The 22,438-nt window shown below is 41.3% G+C and overlaps 1 protein-coding gene across 5 annotated transcripts in view; it reads right to left on the reverse strand.

Annotated features, from left to right (window-relative positions):
- PPHLN1 (periphilin 1) overlaps window positions 1–22,438 on the reverse strand; it is a 140,384-nt gene that overhangs the window by 70,484 nt on the left and 47,462 nt on the right. For 3 of the 5 annotated variants that reach the window (XM_084617494.1, XM_084617491.1, XM_084617492.1), the window contains one exon: window positions 6,830–7,083. In XM_084617494.1, the coding sequence (XP_084473620.1) occupies window positions 6,830–7,083 (254 nt within the window). The remainder of the gene's footprint in view (window positions 1–6,829; window positions 7,084–22,438) is intronic. The other 2 variants (XM_084617495.1, XM_084617493.1) reach the window with 1 other exon arrangement.

Genomic DNA, 22,438 nt, shown 5'->3' on the forward strand with positions numbered 1-22,438 from the left:
AATATATCACTAGTCTTTTCTTTCTTTGTTTGGCCATGACTCTCTTCAGGTCTAAATGACAAATTTATGTTTTATTATATTTACATACAGAAGTCAAACGTGCTTTTCATTATCTGCTTCCAGAGGCATTCAGAGCACACAACTAGCTGGCCCTTTAGACCACCCAGAATATTAACTTTATTTGATATCATACCTTTCATGTTAATGAATCAAAAATGTTTTACAGATTTCACAATGGTTCCAAAAATATATATATTATTGAGGGACTGGGCAGAAAAATTATGCAAGTTAGAATGAAAGAGCTGAAGAGTCAATGAGGATGAGTCGTAAAACAGCTAATAAAGTCAGATATAGCAAAGGAAACTGTTCTCACACCAAACGGCGAGTCTGTGGACCAAACTGAAAGGAGGCAAGCACTAGATGAATGGAAGGAGAAGGAAGTGTAGGAGGGAGGATGATATTATGGTGGTCTTGAACAGGTGTGTGAGGAATTAAAGACAAGGAGGGCAGTTTTAATGCTACCCTGAAAAGGACAGACAAGCCCTAAACAATTAAAGGTAAAAAGATAAAGTAAAATACACCTCTGAACAGTGCTGTTCAAGTAGGTTACAGACCCGCTGATGGACAATTCAACTGAGCCCCATATAGTCATTCGATTTCTCTCACCGTAGATGAAGTCAGGGAAAGGAAGAAGATGAACCACAGTAACTAAGGAGATTCTGGAGTTGTTGCCCCAGCCAGGGAGGGGACAAGAGGCAGTGTTAGCCGCAGGAATACCCTGGAGATATTGTACGAACCAAGAGTAGCTAATAGTAAAGCAAGAGAAGAAAGACGACCCTCAGCTTAATCAAAGACTGCGTTGCCAACTTGGATTTATTTTGATTTTATTGTGAATTTCTCAACATTTTATTGCCAGTTTCATTATATTTGTTTTTTCTTAAAGCCCCAGCTTCTGGACTCATGTGACACTAGTGGGCAGAAGTAATTCAAGAAATACACAGATTCTAAATCAATGTATTTGGCAGGTCTTCATAAATAAAAGCAGAAATCCAAAGGCAAATACACACAAAATTAACAAACAGATGCAACAACTTTGTGATTCAATTGTGGAAATATGTAACATATTAAAAAGACTATATACTGTATTAACCTCATAAATGATAGCGGTTTTAGGTCTAACTTGACACGAGTAACTGGACGTAAGACAGACCTCATTTCTCAGTGGGCACAATTGAGAAAGTGAATGGAAAATTAGGTTGTAAATAAGGGTATAACAAGCATTAGGCTAGAATCAGTGTAGCGAAGATAAGTAGGAACACTCTGGTACAAGGGACAATGGACAAGGTAAAACTGGAATGTAGAGATCTGGTTATACATGAACAGCACATGGAGAGAGCATTCTGAAAAGTATCCAAGCCAATCATTAAGCACATGATGCACTTTATAGTTATTGTAATACAGGAGCTAGTAATAATAATGAATAATAACTTAATAATAATTAATAATAATAATAATGTGCTTACTAGTCATTCATTTCCCCCCACTGAAGCACCTTGAAAGCTGCTGAACAAATTTTAAATATAAAATAAACAGAAGGAAGTATATAAAGAAAAGTTTTGCTGTGTAACTTCGGATTTGTGATGTACCCTGCATCCACCCACCACATTTGAGCCCGGCCAGCTTGGGCATTGCGGTGCTATACACCAAATAAAGCCACCTAGCGTGACAAATTCTGGAGTCAACTGAGTTTTGGAGAATCAAGTGGAAGAGATCCCCACAGTGATATGAAACTTGTAAATAATTCAGATAATTAGAGAGCTAACAAAAATTAAATTTAGGAATTGTAGTGATCCCAACCATAGCAAATGCTGTAAAACTCTTGATAACTCAGAGGGCAAAACATCTACAAAAAGACATTATGGTATATTAGTTAAATATACACACACCCCAAAATCCACAATATAAGCAGACATGATAATAACATGGATGTATTAAACAACATCATCATCATCATCACCATTATGGGCTGTAAAGCTACTATAAAATTGAATTTTCCAAAGAAAAACTCAGCAATTTTAAATCTTTCACACACAAACCCCACCACCACCAAAGCTTAGTATGTACAACTTGCAGATAACTACTAAAATTTTGTAATCATATAAAGCTGATGTCTTCATTTGATATTCCCAACAACAAATGCTCTGTATTTTGGCTATTTCATATACGGCTATGGTGCTTCAAGAACTGTCTGAATTTTATTTATATCTTGATTGAACTATAACTCTGCTAGGGTGGGTTCTGTTTATTGTATATTTAAAATTTGTTCAACAGCATCCAAGGTGTTTCAATGGGGAGAAATGAATAACTTACAAGCACAATTATTATTCATTTTATATGAAAGATGCTTCCTTTAAGGTGTGTTATGGAGGTACTGCGCTTAACCCCATCATCTGATGTTCTGTCACTATACCTGCCACAAAAAGCACTGTTGGCTTCAGATGCTGAAGCAACCTCTTTCCTGCATCCACACCTGGCAGACAAAAATGTGGTGCAACACATCGAGTGAAAACTAATGAGGAACGGGAGGTCCAGGAATAGCTGAACTTTCAATGCAGAGTGAAGCAAGACGTGGCTGTTTATCAACAGAGTCCAAAGTACAATTCTGCTCTGAAAAGTGACCTTGTGAAAAACAACACCTTAATATTCAGGTGCCAGCATGTCATATCTGCTCACTTCAGTTACATAAATACATTTTTACTTCTTATTATTCCTGTGAGCTGGGTGAACACATCAAAAAGTGAGAATACGCACTGGAGTCTATTCCTTCTCGTGCATGATCAGAAGTAGTAAGTTCTAACTCTCAGTTACAGGGCCAAACAGTTACACCTGTGTCAACCTTACCAGAGGCAAGGTTGCTGCACGTGTCACTGAGGGCTTCATCTGGCCTACAAAACCTTTTAACTGATGGTGACACTCACGAAGGAAAAAATATGGTTTGGCTTTTAGCTGTTATGTCAAATCTGTGGAGTTGGTAATTAAAAGAGAACATGTTTTTACTTGTAATCTGAGCATATCTGGCATGACACCATGATAGAAACAAACAATGAAATCCTAGAATGCCCCCAACAGATGAAAATTTTCAGAGTAAATCTGCACCGTAAGCCTTGGTTCAATCTAATATAGGTAAAGACAGCACATGGAGAAAGTAAATCTTTCCAATGGTGGTGGAATCTACTATGGACTACCTTTACTGAAAACATTCAAGCTAATCAAATGAATGCACAACAAAAACTTAGTTGTGAAAAGTTAAAGTTGCTATACATGGCATACTTAACAAAACTGAAAAAGCAAAGAAATGAAAAGTTTATATATTGCTGCATGGCTTATCTTTATTGCACCACCATCACCCACAAGCACACACTTTACCACCACCGTAACTACTATGCATCCTACACCAAAACTTTAATTTTGCAGCAGGGATGGCAGCCTTCCAGCACCCCTTTACAAAATTACCCCCCTGTAAACTCACCAAATGACCCCTGAATCTTTCCATCTGCACATCCCCTTCACCACATTACACCCTCTAAACACCATCAGCTGGGTGTTCAGTGAAACTGGATAGGAACATTTGGTAAAGGGGATGCTAGAAAAACAATAAATCACTTTTTCAAAATGCCTGCCTTCTGATTTTTGAGGCTTTAGGAAAGCTACCCACCCTGAATGTGACAGGCAGCATTACAGATTCAAAATTCAACCTTAAATGCATAGATAAACGTGAGCATTTCTCCAATGTCTTCGAGGAGACTCCACTTACTGTCTCCTATCCTCTAAGATGAAGGAGCTGTCATTCTATTTTTCTCCTAATACCTGGGAGAGGAAAACCATTCTATTTCTCTCCATCCTCTCCCACCACAGTACTATCCTAATTCCCTATTGATGGCCCTACGCCACACACACTCTACATTTCCATCTTTGTGCCATTCACTTTTCTGCTCCACTCACTTTCTCCCTTCCTGTTCGACCTTCGCCTGTGTTTCATTTGGCCTTTCAGATTTGTCCTCCTTTACCCCTCAACTTCCCATACCTCATATTCCCCTGCCCTTCAGGCTCTCTCCTGCATCCCTCCAATTCACCAGATCTACTCAACATTACTATCTCTACCAAATTCTGTGCAGACAGAAAATGTTGTTTTAACAGATACATGTTGACAATAAAACATTTCAGAACAAGATTTCAGAAAGGGCCCAAATTTAAATAGATCCTATTAAAAATATATACAAAAATGATGAAATCTTCATAGTAAATTAAAAGAACAAAACAACTAACACCATGTGAAGTATTACATTGAAAAGCTACTTAGACAGAAAAACAAATTATGCCTCATTTTAAGCCTATTTCAGAACCTGATTTTAACTATGGAGTCACAACCAGCAATGTAATAGATAAACATAGCAGCTATAAATAGATGTGTAGTTTAGCAGATTAATATCACTTTCTTGGCAGACAATAATTCATTAGAAGTAAAAATCAATCAGAAGGTCAGAAACCCCTTTAACTTACCGAACTCCAACTAACAGCTGTACAATCACATTTCAACAGAATTATCTATAAAGAGTTTTCAAATCAAGTGACCCAAAATCATTTACAACAATATGCATCAAAATCATTTACAACAATATGCAGGAAATGTGTATTTTTTGTATCCCCAATTTGCATCAATATAGCTGGAGATGGAGGACTGGAACAGGACATTCCCCCCAAAACCATTTATAGGAAGACATTCATGTTCCAGACCAGGTTTCTAGGATTGAGTGGGTAAGACCGGCATTCAGAGGTCATTGCCAGGTATATACATATTAAACAAAACATGTGGACCATGCACCCAGGCTCATGTTATAGAAGCACTGTGGAACAGCTTCAACTTTATGGGGAGCAAGAATAGGGAAAGCCTTATGTTACTGCTGTTGGTTGGTCTTTTTCTTGTAGATGCCTATCTACAGACCCTGCCAGGTTTTGGTTCTTTAAATATTTCAAAATACAATAAAGATAACAGGATAGGCTTTTTCTTACATGTTCTTCAAAGCAAAGATTTCCTGTCTAACTATATTCAAACACTATTCTAACAAACAACTGAAGCCCTCTCCACTCCGTAAGTAAACTATTTTAACTCGGTCATCAAAACAAACGCTTTCAGAACTACCAATTTTTAGAGTGCAAGCCATTTTTAAGAAAAAGTACCATGGTGCAAACAAAGTTGCTTTCTTAAAAACAGTTTAATGGAGATAGACAAAACATCATTTAACTCTGGAGTAAAAGACAGCCCAGACGTTAAGTGTGGATATCCCACTTTGACTAATATAGCTGCTGCTCTGGGAAGCTCTTTGCCAGATTACATCTGAAGTGTGTTGTTAAAGAGACAATAACACTACATCATCCAACTTGACATCTCTGAACAAACATGCAGTTAGTGACTAACACAATGTATTAGAAAAAAAGTACAAAACCCCCTGCAAATTGGGAACATTTCTCTCAAAATGTGCAATTTTCTATTAGCCCAGACAGCAGGTTTTTCCATTAGACTTCAATATATGAGTGGCTATGTTAACATGCTGCAGAAGTGCCAAAAAATGTGCTTAACTGTAGAAAATTCCCAATCCCACAACATTCCCCAAGTTTTAGACAATCTTCTCCTGTCCCTGATAATTATATTCTACTTACTTAAATCCCTATTGCAGTTTCAGGAGGGTGTCATATTCTTTACTTTCTGTTCTAAACTTTTGTGTAGCCCTGCTGCAATTGTTAAAAGCCTGAGAGGTAGTCTGTATTTCAGTAGCGAGTGAAGAAACTCCTCTGTGTTTATGCACAGTTAGTTAAATGCTTTGGAATGTTTTGGGGTGAAAGATGATATAACTGCCTGGTATGGGCACCCTGGAAAATCCAGGGTAAATGTCACATAACAACAAGTAAATCTGGATTTAAAATTAGAAGAAACAAAAAGAACACTGCTGCCAAAGTGGACAACAGATTTTACACAATTTCATTAGTATTTGTAAAGAGTACGAACAGAAATCCATAATCCACCTCATCTGCACAAAAAGTCGTAGCAATAAGCACCTCAATGGGAAAGAAAACATACTTCCACTTTTGTTTGCATTTTTTCATACATGGAGGTTTTGGATTCTTTTTAAACAGACATGGATCACCTTTCTGTGAAAAATGAACATTCAACCCTTTGGAATCCAGGCCATACATTGGATTGCCTAGCTTTAGACAAAGATTTTGCATTGATTTGAGGGTTGCAAGATTTGAGAGAATTAGAGTGAGAGTGTTAAATTGCTAAAAGAACCAATATGCATTGTTAGTACAATTCTATGAAATATCATGTTCTTGAAAAGTAAGGATCTTTACTTTTTATTTGGCTTCCCCGCCAGAATTTTTTCTTTTCTTCTCAACTGTGGGGAAAAAAAGCCCTCACCTACTTGCTCATGGCAAAGCTGCCTGTAAAGGGATCCATCACAGCAGCAAAGGGAGAAAGAAACAGAAGAATTTGATACTAAAGGAAAATAAACTACTGTACACAGAAAAGTCATGCAGCTGATGGAACTGCAGTCAGCCTAGAGAGGCTGTTGAAAAACACCTGCAAGCTCCCTCAAGAGACCTTTACATATATTCATAAAGGAATAAAGAGCTCCCTGAAACATTTAATAAGGCAGGCAAAACATAATCAGAACAAAAAGTCTAATGTCTTCATTATATAAAGAGAAAGATCTTATATAATGAGAATTAATTTCACCTCACTAATCAGTTTTCATCATTAATCCAGCATTACCTTGCTGAGAAATATTTCTTTTATGTAAAGATGACATACTTCTGCTATGCTGGGACTGGTGGAAAGAATAGGCTTTGCTTCTTTCAGGGGAGTAGCTCCTGCTGCTGACACTGGAGCCGGATCTGCTGTGTGGAGAATCCCTTCGGCTCACAGGCGATTCTCTGAAGAAAGGAGAGTCCCTCTTATGAGGGGATCTCTCTCTCAAATAATGAGAAGGATAGAAGCTTTTTCTTCTGAGGCCATCTCTGATGTCCCTTTGAAGGTGCAGAAAAGATAAAATTAATCATTTCTCCTTACTCTGTTTACAGAAATTACAGAAATCTAAAAGTGCATAACTTGTAACAAAAGAGCAACTTTCTATCTCTGTAGTAAGTAGAAATAGGTCAGTCATTCTCTACACAGTAAATCTAAGACCTCCAGTATCATTACGTACTAAGTAATTCTTGGACCAACTTAAATTGGTCAAATAAAAATTGTTAATCATACAACAAACATAAGGAGATTTCTTCAGGTTTTCATTCAGTTCAATGGATTTTAGATCCTTTTCCAATGCCTCCTCATCAGATCCTCCAACTTTTACTAGTTGGTAATTTACATAAACTACTGAAGATATATTAATAAAGTAGTCTATAGCTGAAGGGGGAAGCAGATATTCACACAAAATGCAACTGGATGCACCTTTGGCATTTTACATTTTTTTCTCCTGTACAGTCATTCCACTCTCTTTTTGGACACTATCCATGTTTTAATATGAAATTAATTAAAAACAAAAACAAACCAAAAGAGGAATCAGTAAGATGCATACGTAAGTACTGCTCACAATCTTTCACTGTTGTAACCCTCACTAACGCACAACTCTGGCCTGCCCTTTTGTTTATTGTTGTCCCTTGTTGTATTAAGTCTCATTTAGGCTTTGATCCTACACCCATTAAAGTCAATAGCTAGATCATCAGCTGGTGTAAATCAGCATAGCTTTACTGACCTCAGTGGAGTATGACGATTTACACTAGCTAAGGATCTGACCCTTAATATTTAACTTCTTTGGGGTACTTGTCATTTGTGTGTAAAGTGCCATGAACATAAATGATGCTGTATACAATAATTCTGATTTCAAACTGTAATAACTGCAAAATTATAATTAGAGCTGCAAATCTGACATGACATTTTTTAATCAAAAATCACGGAGCAGTCATGGTAAATTCACTATAAGTCATGGGTTTAGTTCTTGCTCCATGATTTTGATTAAAAAATGCCCTGACAAATAAAGGGGTCACCCACTACCTGGAACAGCACACTTTACCCCAGGACCACAACCCTACTCCCACCCCATTGAGGGGAGGAGACCCTTGGGGGTGGAGGTGGGGGCCAGAGAGTGAGCCTGCCCCACATTCACCGCAGCATTGGCAGCTCCTATGTACCCTGGGGCTGGGCCTGAGGGTTGAGTGAGCCTGTCCCACACTCACCTTGGGCACGGGCAGCAGTGGCTGCCTTGGCTCCCTGCTCCAGGTGTCGCAACCTGGCACATAAGGTCCCAGTGCCACTTGCTCAGGCTTGACCCTGCCGCCCCTCCATCACGATATGGGGGAAGCAACGTGACGGCCAGATTTGAGTGAGTGGTTCGGTAATCCCGTGTCCCAGATCACAATGCTTGAAACAGGTAGCCAGGCCCATCTCCATGGGACACAGGAGCAACTGTTGCAGGGTGAGTGCAGGATGAGCTCACTCACCAGCAGCCCGCTGCTCCTTCCCAGAGCCTCCCATCCAAACCAGGCCAGCAACCCACCTAGAGCCTTCCTACAGGAAGTTATGGACAAATAGAAAAATCATGGTACCTCTGACTTTTTCTGTAACATGGCCAAACTGCAGCCCTAATTATAATAAACCAAAGCTTGCCAATAGCCAGGAATAGAACATTATATTCTGGAGCTTAAACAAAGCACAATGGTTATGTACAAGTTCTACGAAAATATATAAGCGAAAGTTCAAAAATAAAAACAATAAATCATGCAAAACATCATAAAGTTAACAAGTGTGGAAACAAACACCAACTAAATCTAGACTAGGAATGTCCGTCAGAAGTTAATCTTCTCTGACCTTCAGTGAGCAGTCTATTCCCATGTAATAAAAGAAAACATTTTTTTAACATTTAAAGTAAGCTGAATGCATGCAGCCTATTTTATTGTTTTCCTCCTCTCCCTCTTGTTTTAGGTCTACAATTTAATTGCATGAGTCATGAAGATCAGCGGAGAACCAATGTTTTGTTTTAGCACAGCATAGTAATAACCCATCTTCCACTGTGGGAGAAAAGAAAGAGAGCCCTCTAGCGTACAGTTACTGTAGGATGCTAGAGGTATACATTTGTGATTAATTAGGGCTTGTCTATGTTAGATTTTGTTTTGGTCTGTTTGTTTTTGTTTTTTGCACCGCTGCAACTACACTGATATTGCTGCACTGGTGCAAACCCATAATATAGACATGTTAGCCAGAAGTAAAATGTGACTTGCCCTAGTGTGGCTTATTAAATGCAAGTTGCTTCTAACAACGTCAGCATTGGTGCAAAAAACCCAAAGGTGCAGGCAAACCTTGAGGTCTACTGCTGCAAAACTGTCCGAAAAAAATCACACTTCAGTACAAGATACAGAAGCATTTACATAAAACAGCATAAAACTAGCCATTCTTTCAACTGATTGCTCAAAGAACTTGTATTTCAAATATCATAGCAGACAGAACAAATATCAAGGAAATAAAATGTATCTGTATTTGAAGTATTTTAATAAGAAACAAAAGTCAGGGTCAATCAAAGTGGTTCTATCATCTCTAGTTTCCTTCAAACACTGAGGCAATAGTCAGGCAAAGACGCGCCTTAAAAGTTAAGTAACTCCTTTACTGCTGACAAACTACGCAAGTGTATCACTAGCAGTTTGTAATACAGTATCCATTCCAGGTAGATAAAATTACAGAAAAACATAATTTCTAGACGTATCTTTAGTTTTTAGCATGAACGTAGCAGAGAATTGTGTTTAAACAAACTTAAGGGTCTGACAAATGCAGCAACATTTAGAGCTGTAATCTCATTCCATTGTGCCCAAGCAGCAATGCTGATTTCCACATTGCATGCTGTATGGCAATATTTGTATTAAAGCTAATCTTTAATTTTCCCTCTTAAACTTCTTGTGTTTTATTGGATGTCAGACTTCTAATGTTGCTGCGTTAAGTAATTGTTATTTCTGGTGGCTTAATTTAAAAAGAAATACATTTGAAAAAAGAAGAGCTGTGTACATGAGAACAATTAAATACATAATAACCACCATTATTAATATTACCATAGCACTTAGGAACCCTAGTCATGATCACCATGTAGATGCCTGAATGTATGTGAACTTAATAATTACACATATTAGTTAAGTGATAAATACTTGGGAATTATTGTCTATTTTACCAATTTTTAACAAGCATAGTATTTGAAAAACTTTAACAGCTCCAGATACAATCTAGCATGAAATCTCTCATTTCTATAGTTCCAAGTTCTGCATAATTTACCTGAGTTTTCCGTAAAGGAGCTGTTAGGATTCAGAATAATATGAAGCAATTATTTATAATGACATGCATATAAGAAATATGAAGAAAACAGCTGCTAAGTCACATTCTGAGATTTAAACTGGGTGTTTAAAATTTCTATAGTGTACAAACACAGACTTTTGATTTTTCTTAAACAAAACACAAGCTTTCAGACAGACTGGTACACCACGTTTCTGCCCAAAGCACATTTTTATGAGCAAGTTATCAAACCCCTGTGAACAGAGGACTTTATTATGGAAATGTTTACAGAACCCCAAATATTGCACACCTGTAATAAACACACTAATATTCATTCAAGCATTTACAAAATACTTTCTAAACAAACCTTCATTAGATCAGAGAACAAAAAATGATGGGGGGAAAAAAATCAATGACAGCAAGAGTGTGATGGATCAAAACCGAAACATTTTGAATTTAATTTTTATTCGTGCTTTTATCATTCTTCATTTACATTGTTCATCTAGCCTTACTGAACTATAATAATACAAGCAACTAAATAAAAGACAACTTCTGAACCATACAACAATAACTTCACACTTCTGATCACATTATTAATGCAACTGAATTTGTTAAACTGAACAGAACTACTCAAGTTTTTATTTATTTATTTCCAAACATATATTTCTTCCCCAATGTGAATACACTGGAATACGCCTGCAGCTCAGCAATTAAGACACCATTTCAGCAAAGCATATCCTTGATATTTCAGCATGTGCTTAAATGGTCTGCCGAATAGGGATGGATTTAATCATCAATTCTCTGCTGAATTGGGAATTTAATGCAGGACTAAAATCCCTTTAACGATTGAATTTAATCTCCACATTTACACAAATAACTTCAGAGTACATAGAATTAATTTTCTATGTAATATTTTAAGACCATGTATTGACATTTTCACACACACACACACACACACAGAAAGGAAGGGTGGTAGGTAGCATCAGGGGAGGTCTTCAAGTGCCAATAGTGCCGAGCCACTGGGCTTTCACACAGAGCCCCATACGTTCCACATCTAGACCCACCACCACCGCCATACACCCTTTCCTTAAATCATCCACTCCATATCTCCAATCACACCATTCTTCTCCACCATGCCTGCTCATGCCCTCACTCCTGATGTTGGTTCACCCAGCGCATCGTGCAGCAGCTTTGTTGGGAACTAAGGGGCTGTAAGCGGCCTTCTAGATAGGTTAAGGAGGTGAAAGGAGATGTGGAAGTGAGAAATCAGTTTGGAAGGGAGTAGAGAGCTCAGCTATGACAAACCACCAAATCACCTGAATACCTAGAAACAAAGCTGCATGTTAATGGTCCAGTATAAGGGTGAAGATCTGTGTGGTGGAAGGCAGATAACAGAGGCCGACGAGGAACTGGTGAGTGGAATATAGAGGGGCTGCTGTATCATATAAATGCTTTTTTCTTTGCTAGTTAAGGGTTTCATTGGTGAGTTACACAGCCTAACAACCTTAACTCAAAGTTAAAGACATGAACAAGTATGTGTGATAGATCACAAACTTCCTTTTCCATCCTGAACAAATAAATACAGGGATGTGACTATACAAATGTTTATTGCTTTACTAGGCCTCACTATACCGTCCAACTTTCACACAAATGTGACACAAGCCATCAATATGTGTAACAAGTGACCAAAATGTGGAGTACTTCTTGGTTTTTTGTATGTCATGTCAGAATGGACAGCGTTTTTTTTTTTAACTGCAACACCTGTTTTAAAAAGATATTTTTGCAGTGTATGAATTAAAATCAATGGGGTTTTATTTATTTTTTTAATAAAGAAAACAGGGGTACTCAAGGTAAGATTACAAGGCTTTCCTCAATATTAAGGCTATAACATGCACATAAATATAAGTAGCCAAGAGTGTCAGAGGTGAGATTTATAACTCAGTCTCCTGGTTCCTGGCCATGAGCACTTTCTCCAAGATTAAGAGGTTTTCTGATGGGAAGATGGGTCTCTCATCCATAGAACATTGCCTGAATTAGCAGTGAAGCATAACACGGAGCTTGACTCAGATGAAATGCAAAACATCCCATAAAATCCATTACACCTCATAAGCCTGAGCCTCCCAATACACATAGTAATCATTCTCTAGTTTAAACACCCACACAAAAAGTTCAAGAATCAAGAACACCTCCTCCTCCAACATTCTGCAAGTCTGAAGAAAAATGAAATCAGAACATAAAGGAGAGGGATCCAGATATGTTAGTATTTCTCCCAGAACTCAGTAAATCTTCCTGTTAACGAAGTGTGCAGATCAATATGTATACTGAAGTAAATCACCACTGCAGTTTACTTATTATAATCCTTTGTTTTTTCCTAAGAGCTTAATCAATTCCATACTGATTTATCTTCTACTATACTGTACACAATATTATACTATTCTAGGAAGAAATAAAATGCATCTGGACCCAGTGACCTTTATTTGAACTCTCAACATATTACAAACAATGATAGACTTTTCATATCAATTGGCCCCGCATCGTTTTACAGCTAAGCAACTTTTTACAGTATTTAAATTAGGGATGCTTAGCTCAGTGTTAGCTCAAATAAAATTCATGTAATAGATCCTGTTAGTTTAATCTTACCAATATCTTTAGAGTTGTTTCCCTAATTCACATGAAGAGGGCTGCAAACAAGTAATTTGATCATGGGCCATAGAGATAAGTCTTACTGAGATAAGAGTTTCTCTGTGTAATCAGTATGCACTGCTCTGGTGGCCTGCACATGAGTAAATTCCACTTTAATTCTAATTTCCATGTTGTACAAGCCATTGTACACTGTGCAGGTAACTGTATCAAGCCCAAAATTTGCCATTGTGTATACCAAAACCTAGTAGAAAGTCTGCCAGACCTGCTAGTATTTTTCTGACGCCATCACAATTTGAAGGGAATACGGATGACTAGGAAAACATGAGGAGGATTTGGAAATCCTTTTTCTAGGACTGTATAACTGGATCAAGTGCACACTTAACACTCAGTTGGAAACCATGTTATTCCTGTTTGTACTTAGCAGTAGTAAAGACATCCTCTCCCTTTTCTAGGCTCTGTCAGTGAGGTAGCTTGGTAGCTATCCCACCAGCTAGAAACAGCAAAGTGAGGAGGAGTCAGATGGCAAATCATAAAGGGATGTTGTAACTCAAAAGTTCATGTTTTCTGTCTCCATCTGCTGACAGAAGAATCTACTGACTTATCTCTATGGCCCATAATCAAATTACTTGTTTGCAGCCCTCTACATGGTCTTAAAATATTACATAGAAAATGTGGGGTGGTATAGAAGAACAACAAATAAGAAATACACAGCCCAGATATAGGGTTGCCAGGTGTCCAGTTTTTGACTGGAACGCCTAGTCAAAAAGGGATCCTGGTGGCTCCAGTTGACACTACTGACCAGACTGTTAGAAGTCCAGTCACCAGTGAAGCAATGGCCCAGGGCTAAGGCAGGCTCCCCGCCTGCCCTAGCTCCATGCAGCTCCCAGAAGCGGCCGCCAGGTCCTTGCGGCCCCCAGGCACATGGGCAGCCAGGGAGGCTCTTTGCGCTGCCTGCGCCCTGAATGCTGGCTCCAGGGCTCCCACTGGCTGGTAACTGTGACCAATGGGAGCTGCATGGGTGGTGCCTGTGGGCACCAAGGCCATGTGCAGAGCTTCCCTGGCCCTCCATGCACCTAGGCCGCAGGGACCGGGGGGCCACTTCCTGGGGGCCGCAGTAAGCACTGCCAGGACCCCACACCTTCTCCCGGACCCCAACCCCCTGCCCCAGCCTGGAGCCCCCTCCTGCACCTCAAACCCTTCATCCCCAGCCCCACCCAGAGCCTGCACCCCAAGCCGTAGTCCTTACCCGCCCCTGCACCCCAACCCCCTACCCCAGCCCAGAGCACTCTCCTGCACCCTGAACCCCTCATTTCTGGCCCCACCCAGAGCCCACACCCCCAGCCCAGAGCCCATATCCTCCCACACCCCAACCCCCTGCCCCAGCCTGGAGCCCTCTCCCACAACCCAAACCCCTCATCCCTGGCCCCACCCCAGAGCCCACACCCCCAGCCGGAGTCCTCACCCCCTTCCTACACCCCTGCCACAGCCCGGTGAAAGTGAGTGAGGTGGGAGAGAGAGAGTGACAGAGGGAGGGGCAATGGAACGAGCAGGGCCTCAGAAGGGGTGGGGCATGGGCGGGGCCTAAGGGTAGGGACAAGGCAGGGATGCTCAGTTTTGTGCCATTAGAAAGCTGGCAACCCTACCTGAGGGTTTGATTTTCTAAATAGCAGAAGCCCAGGGCTTTGTGAAATTGTATACCTAATTTACACCCACACACTCGTGATAACTAAGCAAACAAATTAGGTGCACAATTGCATTCACATTTGTATATAGCTCTGGGCTTCTGCTCTTTTTGAAAATTAGGCTTGATAAGTCCTCAGCAGTGGGGGGGAAACCTGGAGAGGTGTGAATGCAATTGTGCACCTAATTTGTTTGCTTAGTTATCATGCGTGTAAATTATATATATATATATATATATATATATATATATACATATATATACATATATACACACACACACACACATAGACAGACATATATAAAAATAAAAACCCTCTCCAGGTTTTCTGAGGACTTATAAAGCCTAATTTTCAAAACACACACACGGGACGGGGGGGAAAGGGGGGCGGCATTTCTGATCTTCATTGAAATGCCAGTTGATAACCCCCTTCCGACCCTGTGCCAACCGGATTATGGTGCAGGAGGGGGTGTGGAAGGGGGCTTGGGAAGGGTGCAAGGTGCCCTAGGCGGAGACACAGCAGGCAGCTCTGTGCACTGCCCTCCACCCCGCGCACTAGCTCTGCGGCTCCCATTTGCTGGAAACTGCAGCCAATGGGAGCTGCGGGGGCGACACCTGCAGGTGGAGGCAGCTGGGACAGGTAACCGCTTGCGGAGAGCTGCCCAAGGTGAGCACCCCCCAGATCCGACACCCCAATACTCCTCCCAACCCATTGCCCTGAGTCCCCTTCAACACCCAAATTTCCTCCCAGAACCCGGGCCCTACACCTCCTCCCGCACCCAAACTCCCTCTCTCTTAGTTAACCGGCATTTTTCACTTGCCGGCACCCCCCATTCTCCAACATGCAGGATAAAACAGCTTTTACTGTATCATGTTCACAAGAGCAAATCAAAATTAATTTCCAACAATTCCAGTAATTTCAGAATCCCAGAATGAGATTCAACTATTGAAGTTCATTAATGCCAAGCCATTTAGAATTTCTAGTACTTTGGTATTCTACAGCACTGATTTTCCATCACAACAGGGTAGGTTTGCTCTAAGCACAGCTGAAAAGCCATATTCTGACATCTTGACTACATTACTACCTGTGAGTAGTTGAGATCAGTTATACTGTTTGTAGAGTAAGGTACTACTCAATACAAGAATGACAGAACTGAATACTAAAAAAATTCAAAGTGAAGGCAATTTCAAGTTTCTGATCCTTATATATAGAGTCCACAGAATATTCTAGTTTTAAATTAACATATATAAGGCACCAAATTTTGCCTCCAGCCTATTGCCCATAGTGATAACATGCTAGAAAAATAGTTTTTTCTTCTCTCTTCTCCAGAGAGCTTAGTCAGCAGATCAGACTGCTCTAAACCTGATGCAGAGTGCGAGGGAGAAAGCACATCTGGTGAGGGACTCCCAGTTCTTACTCCTGACTCACCCAATGCCCCAAAGCCAGACTTGAAAGAATCTAGAGGAAGTTGCTTTATGATACCATTTTTTCAAGTTATTTTACAAGTCATTACAAGTTACAAATTGTTTTATTTTTATCAGGTGGGGAGGGGAAAGGGAGCCAATGTATATATAGGAATCTAGCACCATGAACAGAGAGCAAGCTTTAGTGGACAGCAGAACACCATAAGATATGAAGTGTGCAAGTGAAAGTAACCCTCAGGAAATTACGTTTTTGAGTAACTGATTTGGGAAACGGCAAGAGATTGGGAAGAAAAGAAGTGTCCTCTCAAGCCATCCACCATGTACTGCCGTATTTCTATACACAGTGAGTTTTTACAGCTGAGCTTTCTACAGTTCTCCTGAAAAGAATAGTGTTGAAAAGGAAATGCTGACAGACCATTAATTACACAGTCACTGCTTGCCATGTTATTAAAATTCAATCAATCTAATCAATGTAAATGTTATTCTTACAAGAATATATACTAACCAGCTGAAAGACAGAAGAAGAGAAAGAACTTAACAGAATGTGTTGATTTACCCACCTCAGCTCCTGTGGCTGACTTATCTAATTTGGTCAATAAAAAGGTTCAAAGGCAAATGTTAAATTACAGAATGTGCTTGTAAGACAAATTATTTTGACAGACTCAAATCTTGCCATTATAGTTAGTTTTATCTCTTTCCTTATTTCCTAATGGACTTTTTATAAATTAAAAAAAAAAAACACTTTCATTTCATATACTTTTTGGCACCCAGCAGTCCGATGTTATACAGGACCACACCGGGCTGAAGTGGGACAGTTGGTCCAAAAATAAAGGGGAAGCAGGATATGAAGCGGGAACTGGTATAGCGCTCTCAGGCACACCTTCAAAAGGCCTGCTGGGGCCCACCAGAATACCGACATGACCCCTGCTGGGAGGTTGAGGTGGACGGAAGCAGCTGACGGCGCTTGTAACCTCTCCCATCTCTCTTATAGGAATTCTGTCTTAGAGGCAAAGCCAAGAAGCATGGCAGCTGCTGAGGCCTGAAGTGCTTCCTTAAAGTGGATGGAGCATAGAGGTCCAAGGACCTGATAGTAGCCTTTGAATCCTTCAGGCTGTGTAGTCTGGTATCCATGTGCTCTGAAAATAGTAAGGAGCCTTCAAAAGGGAGGCCCTGGATAGACAGAGAGCTCCAAGGGTTGCAGTCAAGAGCATCGTTTATGATGACAGCGAAGGCCATTGTCCTGGCCACCGCATCTGCTGCCTCCAGTGCCACCTGGAGAGAGGCTCTGGCAACATTCTTTCCCTCTTCTAAGAGGGCTGAGAATTCCTGCCTTAAGTCTTGGGCCATGGGGTCCTTAAATTTGGATAAGAAATCCCACAAACTGTAGTCGTAACTCCCCAGTAAGGCTTGCTGGTTTGAGATACGTAATTGTAGACCATGTGTTGAATAAACTTTCCTCCCAAACAGATCAAGTTTCTTTGTGTCCTTCTGTCTGGGGGTAGCGCTCAACTGGCCCTGTCTGTCTCTTTCATTAGCACCAATACGAGGGATCCCAGAGTGGGGGCTGAGAGTACAGATACTCAGACCCACTGACTGGGCACATAATATATATTCTCTACCCTCTTCGAAGAGGAGGGCAGAGAAGATAGGGTCTCCCACAGGGCTCTGACTGGACCCATTACTGCCTCATTAATGGGTAAGGCCACTTTTGATGGAGCTGCTGCAGCCAGAACGTCAATGAGGCTGTGAGATGATTCCTTGAACTCTTCAGTATGAAACCCCACGTTAGCTGCTATCCGCTTCAGAAGCTCTTGATGAGCCCTAAAGCCATCTTGAGGAAGTGAGCTGCTCAGCCCCAAGATGGCTTCGTCTGGGGAGGAGGAGGAAGAGGCCTGTACTGGAGGAGGGACTTCTTCCTCTTCTCCAGCTTCAATAACCTCAATTGGGGTTATGTCCTGTAAATTGGTACTGAGGTTGTTACCGGACTCGGGGTCCACTGTCAAACTTGGAGGAGTGGGAACCCACCTCTTGGAAGCAACCAACCATGAATGGTGGGAGATTCCAGAATTGTCACTGCATAAGCCACTGTCCTCCTGGCTAGGTATCATTGGGGAGGACTTGCACCAAGGTCTGGCGACATGTAGGATGGATACCTGTGGCCCTTAGGTTGACCATAGGGCTCCACATCAGACTCAGATGAAGAATCCTCCCTACGCAACCACTGGGGCAGCAGTACCTCTCACTACCTCTGATCAGTGCCAACGGTCTGGTAAACGGTGGTGGTCTTGGGATGACCTCGCAGAGGATAGATGAGTCAGCTTGCCTCTGAGTGGGCCTGGTGCCAGCAAGAAGCTTGAAGCATCACGCTCTCTCCTGCTCGAGGAAGACAAAGTAGTCAGCTGACCTAACATGGTCAGTGGGACCAGGGGCAACAATAAGTTTCTGGTGACTATGAAGTCCTCCATAGGTGAAGACACTGCAATGCCACTGGCACTACAATGACTTCCTGGCGTCAGCAGAGGGTCCCACACCGGAATCAATGGTCTCAGTATGTCGACAGTATCGCCATCAGACTGGGGGTGGAGAAGTGGCCCAACACGGGTGGCACTCCACTGCCTTCCCTTTGCATGTCTTTCTTCGACACCAGCAATCACCCCCTGTTGGTGTGCTGCTTTTTGTGCTTCTTCCTCAGCATCAGGAATGGAGAGCGGTGCTAGCATGCACACAGTGTTGGAGGAGTGCTTCACACTGAGGCTGAAGTGCTCAGTGCTGAATCTGGGTGGCTTGGATTAGGATAGCCTTAAGTCTGATTGCTCTGTCCTCCTTTGTGCAAGGATTAAAGTCCTGACAAATTTAGCAGAGGTCTTTCACATAAGATTCTCTTAGACGCTTCAGACAACTGGAGGGTGGGTTGCTCACAAACATAACCTTACCACAGGAGGCACAAGGTTTGAAACCCAGAGACTGGAGCATGCCCAGCCCCAGGAGCGAAGGAGCCCCTTAACAATAAGTAGGGGGAGTATTAACTACCTACAAAAAAGGATTTACAATATATAATATACACTAAAACTATACTATAGACTACACTATGAACAGAGAGAAACCACTGATAATTGCCTTACCGAATGTCATAAATATAAAGGGAAGGGTAAACCCCTTTGAAATCCCTCCTGGCCAGGGGAAAGCTCCTCTCACCTGTAAAGGGTTAAGAAGCTAAAGGTAACCTCGCTGGCACCTGACCAAAATGACCAATGAGGAGACAAGATACTTTCAAAAGCTGGGAGGAGGGAGAGAAACAAAGGGTCTGTGTCTGTCTGTAGTCGTCTTGGCCGGGGACAGAACAGGAATGGAGTCTTAGAACTTTTAGTAAGTAATCTAGCTAGGTATGTGTTAGATTATGATTTCTTTAAATGGCTGAGAAAAGAATTGTGCTGAATAGAATAACTATTTCTGTCTGTGTATCTTTTTTGTAACTTAAGGTTTTGCCTAGAGGGGTTCTCTATGTTTTTGAATCTAATTACCCTGTAAGATATCTACCATCCTGATTTTACAGGGGGGATTTCTTTATTTCTATTTACTTCTATTTTTTATTAAAAGTCTTCTTGTAAAACACTGAATGCTTTTTCATTGTTCTCAGATCCAAGGGTTTGGGTCTGTGGTCACCTATGAAAATTGGTGAGGCCTTTTTATCCAACATTTCCCAGGAAAGGGGGGGTGCAAGTGTTGGGAGGATTGTTCATTGTTCTTAAGATCCAAGGGTCTGGGTCTGTAGTCACCTAGGCAAATTGGTGAGGCTTTTTACCAAACCTTGTCCAGGAAGTGGGGTGCAAGGTTTTGGGAAGTATTTTGGGGGGAAGGACGCGTCCAAACAGCTCTTCCCCAGTAACCAGTATTAGTTTGGTGGTGGTAGCGGCCAGTCCAAGGATAACGGGGGTAATATTTTGTACCTTGGGGAAGTTTTGACCTAAGCTGGTAAAGATAAGCTTAGGAGGTTTTTCATGCAGGTCCCCACATCTGTACCCTAGAGTTCAGAGTGGGGGAGGAACCGTGACACCGAAGCAAGAGGAGACATTCACAGCAACCATCACGGGTGGTAAGAAGGAACTGAGACAGTGCGGGGCCGGCAGCGCACCTTATACCAAAGGGTGCTAGAGAGACAGCCCAACAGACACAACTGAGGGAAAAATCTCTGGTAACAGTGCACGTGGCGTGTGCACACCTAATGTGGAATGGACATGAACAAGTCCTCGAAGAATAAGTCTCACAATGCCCACTTGAACTTGGGGGATCAGGAAATATCGTGAATAGAACCCCTTTCCCTGATGCTGCAGTTCCCGAAACACGTAGAGTCTGGATCTGTTGAAGGAGCAGACACTTGTGAGAGGGGTCCCAGAAAAGGGGGACAAAAAAGGGGAACTGGATGGCTGTTTCAGGATGCACCCCTGTATTCACACCCTCTACACTACTGTAATAATCTTTGTACAAAATATACCTTGTGAGGTATCATTTGAAGATTAATATTAAATTTTAATATAAATATAGACATTAAAATTAATAACTCACTGGTCAATAATATCATGATGACTTGCTTATAGTAAAATTATACATAAAATTATAAACAAAAGCTGAAATCATGACCGAAGAGTGTTTACCAGACAAGTCTGGGGAAGGGTAAATTAGTTTCTCAAAGACAAAGGACAAGCTGATGCCTCTAGCCAAGTGTCCAAGTTGATGGGCAACCACCTATCAAGTAGGTATTCATTGGCAAGGAAGAGGGGGCAGGAACAAACAGAACTACATCTTACCTAACAGCAGCATGAAACCTCTTTCACCGTGAGACTCCAAAATTCCAGCCTCACAGCAGGAATGAACTTTATCTAAGGATAACCCTCAGGAAAACGCATTTCAAAGGCGTACTGGACTATAATATGAAGGGTCCCAATTTATCTCTCCCTAGCCAACTCTTTTTAACCTAAGATGACAAAAGAAACAGCTGTTAGACTTTGGGAGCAGATCCTGGCCCGAGAATTTGGTCAGCAATGTTACTGGGAACATGTGATAAAGGACTTCACCGTGAACCAAGTCTAGTTTGTTGCGTTTTAGCACCGGAAAGCATTTTATCTTTATTTCTCTTCTAACCATTTCTAACTATAATACCTTATAGTTATACTCACTTAAAACCTCTCTCCTTGTAGTTAAATAAACTTGTCTTTAATCACTCTTTAATCAAAACTAATTCAATGTCATGAATTGTGTGGGTGACTCCATTTAAGGGTAGCAAACTGTTGTGTATTGGTCCTCTTGTAGCGGCAATGGACTTAATATATCTGAACTGTCCAGAAGAGGGCTAGACAGTGTGGAACACACATTTTGGAGGAAAATCCAGGAGTGTGAGTGTTTTGGGGTCACCCTGCAAGTGGTAACCAATTATTGTGGAAGCTGGAGTGTAACGCATGTGTGCCTGGCAGGCAGTGGCTATATACAGCTGTTCAGGGTGTTATCTGCATGGAGGAAGGCTGTTTGTGTTGCTCTGATCTTGCCTTTGTACCAGAGAGCAGATAGACGGCCCTGCTCCATCTTGGGCACTTGAAGAGCCATGAGGAAGAATCCATCTGAGTCCTGGAATGGCTCTGATTAGTCGTATGAGTTCTTTTCCTAAGGGGACCAAAGGAAGGGGAACAGTCACTTTTTCTCAAAGAAGAGTCTGAAACCAGCTCTGACAACTGATGAGAAGGCCCCAGGCCTGAATCTGTCCTAATGGCTTCTTCCAGGAGATGTGGTTTCAAATGCAGATCCCAAGCAACCTGTTTCCTTTTCTTAAAGGAATGACAGTTTGAGCATTTGTCCTTAATTGCCCCTCTCCGTAGACACAACAACAAAAAAAACGAACGCAGGGGTCATTACTCAGAATAGCTACCCTGCAAGAAGGGCAGTGGTTGAAACCTGGTGAGGACATAGTATCAGGTAATACTAATAAACTGCAACTATTAAGCTAATTAAATAACTACAAGGGTATTATTGCTAACTAAACTATTTACAAAGTCCACAAAAATCTCTTTGTTGCATAAACTGTGAGGAAAATGCAGCCCAGAAAGCTCTGACTCACACCATGGGTGGTGAGAAGAAACTGAGGGGGTACAGAATGCTACCATCCTGATACAGCCATGGGAGGGGCCAGAGGGTTCAAGTGCTACCCTGATAGGTACTGCTAAGCAAATTTCTCCAGCTTCAGTGTGCTGGGCGCCTGCACACCTGAGTGGAATACATGTCTGCAACCACTCAAAGAAGAACTAGAACTAGTTCAATTCCCAGCAAGGCTGTATTCA

This window comes from Lepidochelys olivacea (genome assembly GCF_965140295.1).
Source record: "Lepidochelys olivacea isolate rLepOli2 genome assembly, chromosome: 1".
Lineage (NCBI taxonomy): Eukaryota > Metazoa > Chordata > Testudines > Cheloniidae > Lepidochelys > Lepidochelys olivacea.